Below are 15,379 nucleotides of genomic sequence, written 5' to 3'. Positions count from 1 at the left end.
CATTGGTACAAAATCACAGAATGGCAATTAAACAATAACGGGTGATTCTAAAATGTTCCACCTGAGTAGCTAATGTAAGATATCCAAAAAAAGTCCATAATTTCTAAACTTACATAATTCTATTTTTTTAAATAAATATATACATAGACAAAATAAAGTTGGTAGTTTAAATCTCTGCTTTGGTTCAAAATTTCTATACCAAACCAGCCCTGCCTATTTCATATGCTCTCACCTATCATACACACACCTATCTTTCCTATCTCCCACAAAGGGGATAGATGTAGACCATCAGATCTGTTTAAGTTAGTAACTTTACTTAATTGTTATATCACATTTCTTTTTACAGACGTTCTATAAGGAAACAATTTTATGAAGGACCCTTATCTTGTTCCATTGAACTCAGTTTAGTGTCGATAGTATGCTCCACAATTCCATCCTCTTCAGACTCATGGTATTTAATGTAAGACTTGTGTTCTTCTAGATCCTGAGTTCCCAACCTGTTGGTTGCAAACTGTTATTTTTATAGGAAATTTCACCATGATGGTTTTCAACACTTATTTATCTTAATATGGCTACACTGCAATATTCTGCTAGTGGTTGTAACACTGACTTTTGGTAAATGAAGGGAAGTGACTTAAGGTTCACCGTGACAGATACTTAAAAATATCAAATGCCTGTCATGTTAATACATATTAAACAATATAATAAATTTGTTTAATCCTTTATCCAGTGTGAGCAAACAAAGTTTGTGCCTGAAAGTATCTTCAGGACTGGGGTAAGGTGGTGCAACACCAGGACGACTCCTTGCAAAGGTGGAGCAAGCTACTAACACTCCTATTTCAGTATCTCCCATAATGCAAAACACATCTCCTTGCGGATGTGTCTAATGTTATGCATTAAGGGAAGGGCCACTACTGAGACTAGTTTTGACCTTTATTGAGGTCTCTTCAGTGGGAGCCAGGCCCAAGTGGAGATACCAGCCAGAAGCATTAGCAAGGTCATCTCTACCTATAGGAGTTGCCACATGGTGTGCCACCTTTTTAATAAATTACTCTGGATTTAGAGAAAGATGTTGAAAGTTTATTTTTCACTTGGTTAGAATATAATAAATTTAGTTTAATCCTTTATCCAAGTGTGAGCAAACAAAGTTTGCGCCTGAAAGTATCTTCAGGACTGGGGTAAGGTGGTGCAACGCCAGGATGACTCCTTGCAAAGGTGGAGCAAGCTACTAACACTCCTATTTCAGTATCTCCCATAATGCAAAACACATCTCCTTGTGGATATGCCTAATGTTATGTACCCCAGTCCTGAAGATACTTTCAGGCACAAACTTTGTTTGCTCACACCTGGATAAAGGATTAAACTAAATTTATTATATTCTAACCAAGTGAAAAATAAACTTTCAACACATATTAAACACTTTATATTATTTTAATTATTTGCTATGACGGACCTTGATTCACTCCCTAAAAATAAAATATACGAATGAAGTATTATCATTAGAATAAAATTCTGTTAGAAACAGTAAACTGAAAAAATGTTCACTATGATGCAAAATTCCTTTTTAATTGGTGTCTCCATGACTAAATAACAGACTGTCAAATTGAATAAAGGTAAGTTTCTCTCTTAACACAGTTGAAGATAACACCATATGTTTTGCTGACACTGCGTTTGCAGTGACATAATTCAATAATGTCTGTGGTGGGCAATCTAATGCAAACTGCCACTCGCTTTGAGTGCAGGTTAGCTACTGCTCACTTCTAAAATCTAAATCTTGGATCTGCAGATAGATTCCTTAGCTCATAATTTGTTTTATGAAAAATTGCTGACTCAGTTGTGATGTGCTATGTATCAGTCATATCCAAATGTCACCATGCTTGCCTTTCGAGTTTTACTTCCATTTGCCTCTACATATCTCTGCGAGAGTGGATTTTCAACGTTGCTTCATATCAAAACAAAGGCAAGAAACAGACTGAATGTTGAGAATGACATGAGGTTGGCTTTAACAAACACTCAGCCCGTGAATTTTGAAGCTGGTTTCCCAGATGCAAGTACAATCATTAAATGCATTAAATGTTAGGTTAATTAAATATTAGGTTAGAATTATATTCTGAAAAATCTATTTTTAATATGTTTTTCTTTACCCTATTAAAAATGCCTTTTTATGCAAATATGGTGGGGGGGTGTCGCAGGTTATTCGCTATTATAAAAGGGGTAGCAACTCGAAAAAGATTGGGAAATACTGTTCTAGATAAATAAAAGCAGATCTTCCTGTTTGTCCAAAATAGATGACACACAAGAGCAAGGAATCTAGTTATTGGATAACAGAGATAGAAACTTCTCCTTTGGAGAGGCAAGAAAGCTGAGGATTTTTCTGATGGGGTGAAATGCAACAAAAATATTTAAAATTAAAATATTTATGACTTTAAAACTTTCCCTATGTGTTCACTAATGGCATGCACATAATGAATAGGAATGAGTTAATCACGTGTATATCATGTGCCTACTAGGAAATGCTTTGCCATATTGCATGCAGAAATTCCTCTGAACTTGTGTTGCAGACTTCATTTTTTCAAACCAAAATACAGCATGCTCTTTCTGCACCATCGAAAGTTGCCATTTTCAAATGCCGTGACATATCACGCCATCTAGTGTTGTCATTTGGTAAAAAAATTACCTGATCAAAAATTGACGCGATTCACTACATTATGACACTCACTCAGCTTTTATACATCTTCCAAGTTATTTTCTGTTCTCCTGTAAAGTTGTATATACCCTTTTGAAACACTCCATATATTCTGGACCCCTCCCCTTCCTCCCCCAATATTGATGATGCCTTTGATTAGAAAGATCTGGGTTCGAATCCTGCTTCAGATTAGGAAGCCAGCATGAACCTTTATCGGGACATTTTCAGTTAAATGCGAGTTAGCTGGTCTCATATAGAAATGGCAGACTTCTTCTGGAAACTGGTTTTTCATCCTGCAAACCAACCACAACATTCAATTTAAGGCATAATATACTGGCCTCATATCTTCAGTTGCTTTGGCTATAAATCAAAAACAAATAATTTCTACCTAGGAGAAAATTTTCCTATCTTTTTTTGCATATTTTACATAACTAGTTATTCAAAACAAATTTCACTTGTTGACTAATTACTATTGTCCATATCAGTGCACATGTTTGGTAATCCTTTCTTTGTTTTGTCTATTCAGACACATAAATGCTAGTGCAGTGATTAGATGAAATAACTAATAAAATATGATTCAGGGAATTGCATCTGCAATTAAATAGATTATACAAATTACAAGTAAGAATTTTTTTCCCTCCAGCAACTTTGGATTTTGTTTTTTTTGTTATAAGTAGAAAATATGACCAGTGAACATACGCAGTTGATGCGGACTTTGAGAACCCAATTTACATAGATATAAAACATTTTCCTGTTTATAAACGTAAGAGTAATAAAGCAGTATTATGGAAAGGTATTTATGATTGGTTTAGCTTAAAGGAAATAGATAATGCAACAATGTTACCAAGTTTGTATTGCATTATCTATTGTTGAATGAAACCTTTGGAAATGGAGCTTATTGTTTGGTAATTGGATTGAATACGTGAAAATTTGGGTAATTATAGTAACAGTGCACAGGTTGGACTATTTGTGAATGGCTTGATCATCAGCTGAAATTTGAAAATGCTAATAGATGAAGAGACTTTGCCTGCTATTATACAGTTGATCCTTGAAAAATGTGGGTTTGAACTGTATGGGTCCACTTACATGTGTTTTTGAATAAATATATTGGAACATTTTTTGGAGATTTGTGACAATTTGAAAAAACTTGCAGGTGAACCATGTAGCCTAGAAATATCTAAAAAATTAAGAAAAAGTTAGGTATGTCATGAATGCATAAAATATATGTAGATACTAGTCTTTTATTATCATTTCCTCCCTATGCTTATATTAGGTCCTAGTGGCCTGTTACATTCATATTTGGCATGTTTTTGCAATTTGAAACTGCGATCCCCTCAAGGATGAGGTGGTTAGCCCTATGTCTGTAGTGTAGGTGCACATGTTCATAGGGCCGGTTTGCCTGTTTTTTTTTGGGGGGGGGGGGGGACAAAAAACCCACGTTTCCAGGTGAAAAAAACCCTTAACCTCTGTATGAAACCAAATAAAGGTTCCTTACATCTTGGATGGGAATCGAATCCAGTTCTTTCTGACCAAAGGGCTTCATAAAATGTGTGCAAAAAATTTTTCAAAATTTATGCACACAAACACTTATGGACCATACATAGCACCATTCACAGTCGAGAGAAATTGAAAATTGAATATTAAAAATGATTTAATAGTGAATATTAAATCATGACTGCATAAAATTAACTGTCAATTAATTAATTAGCATGAAATAAATTTTATGATTCAATCATTAAGGTATAGGCTAGTCTACCATAAAGCAATCATATAGCTGCTTCTTTGTTATCAATGTATGAATCGTTACTACCAGTAAATAAATATGAATTTCTTTTTCACATTATCTTTTCATTTTTGATGTCTAAGATTAGTAATATGTATAATATCTACATTGTTTTGTATCATATAAAGACAATATCGATCTAGGTACTGACAGACATGCGATTCATCTTGTATACAGACAACATAAACTTACGTATAGTACATTTCTGTAAATCTATTTTCACTTCCTTGTGATTTTCTTTTCTCTAGCTTACTTTATTGTAAGAATACAGTGCATAATACAACAGTTGTCATATTATGCACTGTTTAATTTTTTTTGGAAAAAAAAAACCTTTATTTCTCAACATAGTCTATTGAGGTCTACATATTTGGTCCAGTGAGTTTCCAATTTTTTCATCCCATCTAAAAAGTAGGATTTGTCAAATTGTGCAAAATAGTCATTGACAGCCTTGACATCCTCGTTCTAAGAAAATTTTTTCCCATCTAGCCAAATTTTTAAGTTTGGGAACAAGAAGTAGTCACACGGGCCAAGTACGGAGAATATGGTGGATGTGGAACCAATTCATGCAATTTTCCCATTGCGATGGCCGATGTGTGGGACGGTGCATTGTTTTGATGAAAGAGCACTTTTTTGTGCATCAATCTTGGCTATTTTGTCTTCAGTTCTTCTTTTAAACTGTCCAACAATGACACATAATAGACTCCTGTTATTGTCTTAACCTTTTTCAAGTAGTCTATCATGACTATTCCTTGGAATCCCAAAAAACAGTGGTCATCACCTTCCCAGCTAACAAAACGGTCTTTGCTTTTTTCCATGCTCTTTCACCGGGCAGTCTCCACTGTTTTGACTGCTGCTTGGACTCAGGTGTGTAGTGGTGGATCCAAGTTTCGTCTACAGTCGCGAATAGATGCAAAGAATCCTGAAAATTGTGATCAAACATTGCCAAACACTGCATTAAATCAAAAATCGCATGCATTTTTGATTGACAGTCAACAACTGCTGCACCCATCGCGTGCACAGCTTTTTCATGTACAATTTTTCATGCAGGATATTATACATCTGTTCAGTTGAGATACCTACAATCTCACGCACTTTCACTCGGCAATCTTCCATAATGATACCATGGATTTTTGTCATTCATTTCCTTCAGTTGGGCGTCCAGAGCATGCTTCATCTTCGATGGACTTATGACCACGTTTAAACTCATTTATCCAAAAATAAATAGTCCTTAATGCTGGTGCAGAGTCCCCACAAACTGCATCTAACTTGGCTTTGATCTGCATGGCCATCCACTTCTTCAAATAAAAGTGTTTTATCACTGCACGAAACTCGTTTTTCTCCATTTTTATGAAAAATTCGAACACTTTATTTTAAATGTTTGCAAACAAGAACTACACATCACACATGGCTAAAATTTTGCCAAGGGTCATGAAAAAGATGATACGTGCCGACACTGGTATGAATGACTGAATTGTGTCACGGTCTATTGGAAATTTGCCAAACTTTTCAAACAGCCTTCTTACATATAATGTAAAAAAAATGTGTTAATTGACTGTTTGTTATCGGTAAGGCTTCCGATCAACAGTAGGCTACTAGTAGTTTAGTTTTTGGGGAGTCAAAAGTTACACAGATTTTCAAACAACGTGGTGGGTCGATGCCCTTAACTCCCATGTTGTTCACGGGTCAACTGCATATGCAAGTTCTTGCAAGTAGTGCAGTATGAGTCATCCTGTAACAAAAGTGATGATATTTTGTCAGTAATATTACTATCAGAAATTTTTTTTCTTTAGAGCAGATGTTAGTTTTCACTTATTAAGAAATTATCATTGTTTATCTTCTGTGATTAAATACTGAAAAATATTCACCAAACAGCAGTCCTTTCAGGCTTTTTCATCAAATTAATATAGGTGAATTTATAGATTTGTCAGTATAATCCTCATTACTCTTTCATTCATGCATGATAAAAACTTGATATTTTATCTTTCTAAAAAATCTTGTTGACAAACTCTGAGATTTAAAACATTGCCATGATACAACAGAAAGAAAAATTTTGAAATCTTTGGAAATGGCATTAGATCCTAAACATTTAAATATTAACCAAGGTGTTAACTCGTCTGAATACATTCTAGCCTTACATTAGTCAAGAACTTTCACTTGAATGCGTAAACATACAAAACATTTGGAACAATTAGAAATAATTTTTAAAAAATAATATCAGTCTCTTTTGTATAGCTGTGTAACAGTTGTCACCTTTGTTACTCCTTATTGTTTTGTCTACTGGTTTGTATATTTACACCTGAGTATAAATATACAAACTAGTATTACTAAGTAAATAAATGTTATAAACTTATTCCAGTGTTCTGTCTTATGAACTTTGATCATATATATATATTTATTTTATTTTATTTCATTTTTTTTTTCTCTCCCAGTGGCGTGATGCTAATCCTGAAAGTTTAATGGATTCTAAGCTAAGGTGTGTCTTTGAGTTGCCTGTTGAAAATTCTGCACAGGTAGGTGACATTTTTAAACACGTTTTTAATGTAGGTTTAAATGAATGCATGTGCATGTGCTGAATGTGTGGACTATAATTGAATGGTAATGGCATTGTAGTTGTGGGATGAATAATCTGAAGAAAATATTATAGCTTCATAATTAATTGCCCTTTCTGTATCACTCACTCCATATAAATTTGTATTTATTAGTATTGCAAGTTTTTAATGTTCATTCATATTGAAAAAATAAACTAATTTTCATAAATAATTAAAACTAATTTACTAACCATAATTTAATGTCCATATTGCTAATATATATTTGCTGCGAACTCCTTCTGCATTTTAGAAACAGTTTTATCAATTTTCCTACAAGTGTGTCTAACTTTCAGAATAACCTTGATACCAGTGCACCTCATAGGGATGACAAAGTTGCTGCAATTAAAGTTGTATCTGAACCTGCAGTTAAATCTTCACCTAAGGTAATGTTCTTTGTTTCACTGCTTTTTTTTTTTTTTTTTTTTTTTTGTTGTTGTTGTTTAGTTTACCTGCATTTGATTTGACTTGTTTGTGAGATGTCTAACAAAATTATTTGGAGACTGTAATCTAAAAGTGGGCATATGCAGTCTTCAAGTGTCAGAATGCATGTCTATATATGGGATGCCTACAGTATAAAAATGAAACAATTTTGAAGCCTTATTAAAGAATTCAAAAGAGAAATATTCATGCATATCAATTGGGGAAACCTGTATGTTAGGGAGTGTAATTGATGACTGTGGTATGATATGATGTGGTATGAATGTAATTGATGACAGACTCTTGATATGCTCCTTTGTTGCATAGATTGTGCCCTATGGTATTGTTTTCTGCTGTATACTGTCTAACATATCAGGGAATACAGAGTCCATATGGTGTGATGTGCTCTTTCAGATGATGCCCAGTACTTTTGTGCATGTTTTGCCTTTCATATAATACCACAGAAAAAAAAAAATTGACTTAGGTAAAGTCAGGAAATTTTAGTCAAGCAATGGGTCCATCTCCATCCAGCCAGCAGTCTGGTGGAAGAAGTAAACATGAGACCATTTAGGAACTGTCCATCCTGCTAAAATACACACCTAGGTTAGTAGTTCTCTAATTATGGTGCGACAAACAGCTGAAGCAAATGTAGATTGCAGATTTTTTTTCTTTCTGCAGAAAGAAATTACCTAGTATGAAGCTGCACCACGGATTAACTTTTGGGTCTTTTTTTGAACTTATGGGTGAGGTATGGATTCTTTGTTCCCAGATATAGCATTTCTGTTAGGTAACTTACCCACTTGTGAAATTTTTTTTTTTTTTTCAGAGAATGTGACTTAGTGGGGTCACTCTATGCACAATACTGGATTATGGTTTAAGACTGCTTAGTATTTGGCATAGTATAGTTTTCCTTTTGACATGATCATCAGATGTTATCTGCTGAACCAGTTGATGCCTATGTGGATTGAGCTTGGGAGAACTTTGAGTAGTAATGTAGAATTTGCAGTTTGTTACAGTACTCTCAACTGACATTCTAAGTTTCCTCTGTTTTGTTGTTTCAGAACACTGCCTGTTACCTCAAATTTTTTCACCCATCTACATGTTTCTTCTGAATGGTGCCTTGCCATACGTACAGAAATATCATTGCACTAGGTATGTTGACTCGAATTTAACCATCCTGTGTGCTACAGGATGGTTAAATTCGATGGATAAAGCTTCAAAGTCTTTTGATTTCTATATAGACATCCTGTGTATCTTTAGAAGCAGGAAATATCTTTTGGTACACTGATATTTCAACTGAATTGCAGTCATTATCAAAGGGAAAATTACCATGGAAGTTTAATACATTAATCAATACTAGAAAAGTAATGATGTACATAATATGTTTTGTTGGAAATAGAATAAGTGATGGTGTTGGTATTCTTTGTCAAAAACTAAAAAAGTTACACATGTTGTGGCTGGATTTACACCACACTTTTAAACATAAGTACTCAAGAAAAATGAACTGATTTCAATCACTGTTATTAATCTGTGCCTCATGGATTCTTAGTACTCACTTCAGGAGACCCATTCTGTTTCATACTTTTAAAGTCATTATTCAGTGTTAGTGCATTCACCACTTCCTCAGGTAACATTCTACTTAATGATCAATAACTCCTTGCTAACTATACTTTTACCCATCAACCAAAGATATTTCCTCTCATTTTTTGTCCTCCTACCATCCATTGAAAAACTTACAAAGTCCTTTCATCAGCTGATCTCACTCATATCTCCTCTTTTCTAATTGTTTTAACAAACTCTGCAATTCCTCTTAATCGATCCTCATATTCAACATTCAGTACTCTGGATGTCATCTTCAGTTATCTATTCTTACCTCTCCATTGTTTTTATATCTTCCTAAAATCCATGTGACCAGACCTACACCATTCAAATCCATATGAATCATGGCCTTATAAAAAAAAAGTATCATTAAGTTCAGTATTCCTATTTTTCCTTCTGAGTTGTGTTTGCCACTTTTATTATGTCTTGTGAAACTGTTTGTCTGCTATCACAATGTTTATTCCATATTGCTTTCAGGGAATGCCAAATCTAGAATCCTGTTTTCATTTGCCCATAGCCTGATTTTCCTTGCATTATTAAGTAAAGTTCATCTGCTGTCACCTCCATGTGGGACACTTGTTCATGATTTGAAAGGTCCTCCTAGTAATGATTTTAGCCTGTTTTCTTCATTTTTAACCTATTACTAATCATTTTTTCATTCTGTTCTCCTGAATCTTTCTGTTCTTCACATCACCATAACTGCATCCATTGCCATGTTGTGACCTATGACCATCCAGAAAGGAGATTTCTGGTATTCTTGCAATGCTTTGGCAAGATCGGTAGTCAATGGTGTGACCAGGATTAGTCAGCTGGGCTTATCTGCAAAGGTCAACCGGGTTGTAATGTGTCCTTTCCCATAATTCAGGAACAGAGTCTAAACCTAACTTGGCGCAAGTCTGACAGCTGGGGTGACCCTGCTGTTAGACTTTGAGCACAGTCATTGCTTGACCAATTAGTGTTGTCTCCATGTGTGGCTCTGTAGTTGGTACTGAATCCTCACTTTTGTGACTTTCATCCTCGTGTTTATCAGGGGGCGCTTCAGTAAGCCACAATCAAATTCTGAAATCATCAGGGAAACTAACAAACATACTGCTGTTCTGCATTATTACACTTTAAACAGAAGAACATCTAGTTAGGATTTTTTATTCAGAAGAGTTTGGAAGGATTGAAAGATCCCCAAACTACATTCGGAGACATTCATATTGAAGTATTTTTCCAGAAGCAAATCAGAACAATTCTTTCCTGTGACATCAGTTGGAATACCAATTATAGTAACTTCCACAAAACTGAACTTTTCAAGAAGAGTGATATTTGAGTGGAACCTCATTGTGCCTAATGAGGAGAGCTGCTGCTCCAAATTAAAAGATCATGAACTGGCAGTCATAACAAGAATTTTCATGTGCAGAGGTGGTATGTATTCTAGTATATCAACCAGGAATATCATTGTTATGATTAACACTCCAAAATCCCTAGCATCAGTGAAAGCAAAGTATCTCAACTACTGTCATGCCTTTGCCATCTGTGCCTGATCTGCAGTAAACAACCGGATGTGTTATTTGCAAGGGAGAACACACGGCCTACTTCTAAGTGTGCCAAATATGGACATATGAGAAAGATTCAAAAGATGAGCAGAGCATACCATATCAGAAAGTGAAGAGAAAATATGCCACAACATATGTTAGAAAACCCTCTTATGCCAAGAAGATAACAGAAGGTAACCTCATTCTCAGTAAAAAAAAAAAAAAAAAACGGCCTCACTCCTGAAAACATCAGAAATCATTCCATATCATCAAAACCCACTAGTTAAAAAAAATAATGGAACACATAACTTGAAGTACACATATCCCTTCCCTTTATCCAACTCAGGCATTAACATTATTATAAAACATGAACACTGCTAAAACATGCCCTCTCGTGCTCTTAGTAAACTGGTGCTGTTCCTTGCAAAGTAATAGCTTGTTTGTCAATCCATTTCTGTATGCAAGTTCTTAATAACTTTTCTAAAATCTTAGCCAGCACTCCAGAGATACTGATAGGTCAGTAGTTGCACATCAGTTTTGGCACCACCCTTGTATAACAGAACTATCATGCATTCTGAACTGAGACTCACAAGTTATACAAACATATCAAGGGCCTAGCCAGTTCACCTGAACATATCTTTAGCATATGTGCTGATATCCCATCTGTCTATTGCTGAATTCTGATCCAGGTAATATAACAGCTCTTGAACCTCATTCTCAGAGGGTTGAATGTTAGTTGCCTTCTCTACTCCTAAAATTACTTCACTTTATCCATAGTAGAACCTACTGTAGGGCCACGGACACATGTAAGTCTCGTTATCCAATTCCCCATTTTAACATTTGCATCATCACTACTTGATATTGCCTGCCATTTAAGATGATTATCTTGGTGTTGATTACTACAGCTACTTCCTTTTGATCCTTCCTGTGATCATTATTGCCAGACTATAACAGCTAATTGCCATATATGTCAGCATATAAGACGACTCTCAAATACTATAAAAATAAACTCGAAATGGGTTGTCTTATACGGCGAGTATTAAAAAGGGAAGCTTAATTTCTTGGATGAACATTTAGGTAGTTACAATACATCATTATATAAGAAATTAGGCAGTGTTTATAAACAAATCAGATTAATTTTTTGTTACATAAATTTATTTAAAATATTACAATAGATGTAAGTCTTAAAAAAACAAATAATAATTATTAACCTCAATTCTCATGTTAAATTTTCTTCATCTGTTGAAAATTTTTTTTTTTGAAAATAGTTCTTCAGGTTCATTGTTTAAATGATCACCATATGGCTCCCAGTTCAAATCCGGTGAATTGATTTCATTTTCATCGTCATCAGTGTCCCACAAATGATCATCTTCCATACCATCCATAAGATTAGAGATACCACACTTTTTAAATGATTTTATTACAGTCTCTACTTTTACTTTATTCCATGCTTTGATCACAAAATTGCACAACATATCAAGTGATGTAGCGCACATAGATCCACCATTTGTAAGTGATTTTTCACCAGTCAACGTCCAATTATTCCACTCTTCTCGCATGTGATCTTTAAATGGTTTGTTCAAGCAGATGTCTAGTGGTTTCAATATAGAAGTTAAACCAAATTTTTTTAAAAATATATTCTTTCTTCCTCCCTCCATTCTGTTATCATTTTCTCAGTTATGTCAAACTTTCTTGCAACAGCACAGTTATTAGTTTGCTTTGCCATTTCAATTACCCTTATTTTTAATCGAGCTTTGAAATGCATTTGTTGTATGCTTCAGCATAGGTAGTTAAACTATAGCTTGTAAGTGGATGGTAATTTTAGATGGCAAGAGGAATGAAATTCTAAGTCTTGGAGATCGCTCCTTTCTTGGCACCCTTTTGATGCTTAAGGATAAGTAGTTGGAAGTTTAAGAGAGTACATTCTGTGGGTGAGGATACTTACAAATTATGAGATTATGATTTGAGTTACCAAGCAGAGAGGTGGCCTTATATACCTAGCAATACTTGGCAAAGGAAAGATCAAGGGTATTTGGGAAAGGTTTATCTAGGGGACGATTTAAATCATTGCTCATAAAATATTTCTATGTTTTCCACCCTGGTTGGTGGAACTGGAAAAGGAAGCCAACTGGAGTTGGGGATGTCAAGATTATCTAGAAAGATGGCTTCAGTGTTTGGTTAACTAAATTGCAGATAATCAAGCTTCAGAATTTCAAGAGTAATGCATACAGCAGGTGTATTTATAGTTTTAATACACACTAAAATGATTGTGAAGGTTAATCTTTTGTAGAAATTTAAAAACAATATATATTAGATGAATCAGATAAAATCTGCTTGAATCTGCAGGGAACTTCTTGAAAGCACTAAATAAAATGACATTTATTGATTTTTGTCAATGAGGGCAATCAGAATTAAATTATGGTTAAATCAGAAACACAAAATTCGCTCACAGGCATGTCATCAACCCACAACAACATTGCAGAGATGAGTGAAAATGACTTCCTCACTATGAACTTGGTACAAACTGGACTGCAGCAGTTTAATTTCTGCTTTAATCTGGTTTAGTTATTGGTCTTAATTCCATGCCTACACTGAGAAAATTTTTGTCTCTCTGTAATCGACATAAGGATCAAGCAGATGATGGTATGTTAAGTAATGACCTAGCCTAGCTGAAAAACATTAGAGCCTTGTTTCCCTTAATCCTAACATGGCTTGGAATTAAATACAGACATGTCCAGATGGAGTCTCCTTGTATAATAGAATATTTAAATATTGAATACCAAACTGATTAGTTCTTCAGATTTATGCAACTTAATGTATCCCTATTGCGTGCAGTTAAAACATTCTAGCATGAATATGATTAGATTCTGCTCAGGTTTGAAAGGGCTACTGGTAGACAGTGGGAGGAGGGTAGAATGTTTAATATGCATTAAAAGCTGCATGATGGATTCAGTGCAGTATTGTCTAAAGCTTGTAGTAATGCTCACCAGAATGTACAATCACCATGGACAAAAAATAATTGGCTGTGTGGACTTAGATGATTTCAAAATGCCCATCTGCAGTTATGATTGCTCAGTGGAGTGAATCTCCCATCAAAGTCTGTCTCTTGCAGATGCCACAGACTTGAGACCCATAATCAAGTCTTCATCTGACAAGTACTCAATATAAATGGAGCAGCAAAAATCTGTAGGCAATGCCAAGAAGTGGAAGCTAAGGTGCAAAGTATGTTCATTGTTCTATGGTACATATCTTGCAACTGACATATCAGGCAAAAAAAGTCAATTTCTGTCATAAACAGGAGTCCCTTTGCTTCTGTTGGAAGTGGGATTATTGTTTGTCCTAGTTTTCAGTATGAAAAGCATATCTGCAGGGAAAAAAAATGCATTCAAACGGTTTCCTGTGGCAAAAATCTGGACCCAATTAAAAGCACTCCATTTGAAAGATGGTCAGCGGCTTTCTTTCTTTGACTCTCATGTTGCAAGAATGACAACGGATGGCAAAATCATCTAGATTTTATAGAGGATATTATTTATATAGATTATATAGAGGACATTAGTCAGAAGGAAAGTTGTTCTGCTATTGAGTTAAAGTTGACGGCAAACAGCATGACACTACAGAACCCTGTAAGACTCATTTCTCTTTGAGGAAGAGCCAAAATAATTGATCCCACTTGGATTTAGATGATTGCTAGATATATATAGTCTTTAATAAACAGAAATTCCCTCTAAAAACTAAAGTTGTAGATTTCCAATATACAGAACCTCCAAGCCATGTCATACACCTATCCAGTGTCAATGAAAAGTTATGTTTGTGTTGTTTTAAGAAAGCATCTCTGATAGATTCTTATAGTCAAATTAAATGATCTAGTGTAGAATGTTTTTGGAAGCTAGGATTTTATCCTGGGGGAAAAAAAAAGTTGCTGCCTTCCAGAAACCATAAAAGATGAATTAACCTTTTGATCTTTCACAAGCAGCTATCAGAGCACCTGGATCATAATTTACTGGTATTCTTAGATCTCTACCCTGACTGAAAAAGCAATAATTGCCTTTTGCCATAATTCTGGAAATTTATTCTCACAGAAAATTTCATTAAAATTTTCACATGGATCATCTTAAAGGCTGGTTTAATTGTCGAAAACGAAAGAGAAGAGTGCCCGTAAACTTTTATGAACTTCGAATGACTTTCTTTTGGCATTAAACCTTCTTTTACAAAGAATTTTATAACCGCATGATACTCAATTTTATCCATTTCAAGGCATACATACAACACTTTTGCTTCAGACAGTTGTATAAAATAAACTACTTGATCGAATGACTTGCAATTTCACGTGGATGCTTATAATAGATGTACCAAATTACAAAAAAAAAAAAATCGTCCCGATAGTGTTTGCCATCTATGGTCGAGGCCGAGAACGTTTCAGACCACTCCTGTATAATCGAAATATTATTGTTATTATTATTATTTGATACTTCCAGGGAGTCCAAGTACTTATCGAGGGAAGGCACCTGGTCTAGAACCTCTGTCCTCAAGGATTCAATCACCAACTGACGGCAACTACATCAATGCCATCTATCACCGATCATCACTCATATTTCCTCAGAAAATCGCAAATATCCACATCCACGGTGGGATTTGAACCCACAGCATTTTGTCTGGAGAGCAAATACGCTATCCACTCTGAGAACCAGGCCCGTTATTTCTTAATTTTTTTTTAAATATTTTTTACATGGGAAATTTTTTTTTCACATATCCGCGATGAATAACTCTATACCGAATAAAAATTTGC

The 15,379-nt window shown here is 34.8% G+C and overlaps 1 protein-coding gene across 3 annotated transcripts in view; it reads left to right on the top strand.

Annotated features, from left to right (window-relative positions):
* LOC150103376 (vesicle-associated membrane protein-associated protein A-like) overlaps positions 1 to 15,379 on the top strand; it is a 137,411-nt gene that overhangs the window by 89,952 nt on the left and 32,080 nt on the right. For 2 of the 3 annotated variants that reach the window (XM_090398105.1, XM_090398106.1), the window contains exons 4-5: positions 6,899 to 6,979; positions 7,351 to 7,440. In XM_090398105.1, the coding sequence (XP_090254231.1) occupies positions 6,899 to 6,979; positions 7,351 to 7,440 (171 nt within the window). The remainder of the gene's footprint in view (positions 1 to 6,898; positions 6,980 to 7,350; positions 7,441 to 15,379) is intronic. The other variant, XM_090398108.1, reaches the window with a different exon arrangement.

Source organism: Typopeltis vanoorti, chromosome 9 (genome assembly GCF_054136105.1).
Source record: "Typopeltis vanoorti isolate ZY-2024b chromosome 9, IOZ_Tvanoo_1.0, whole genome shotgun sequence".
Taxonomy (NCBI): Eukaryota; Metazoa; Arthropoda; class Arachnida; order Uropygi; family Thelyphonidae; genus Typopeltis; species Typopeltis vanoorti.
This window is presented reverse-complemented; position numbering and strand designations above follow the sequence as displayed.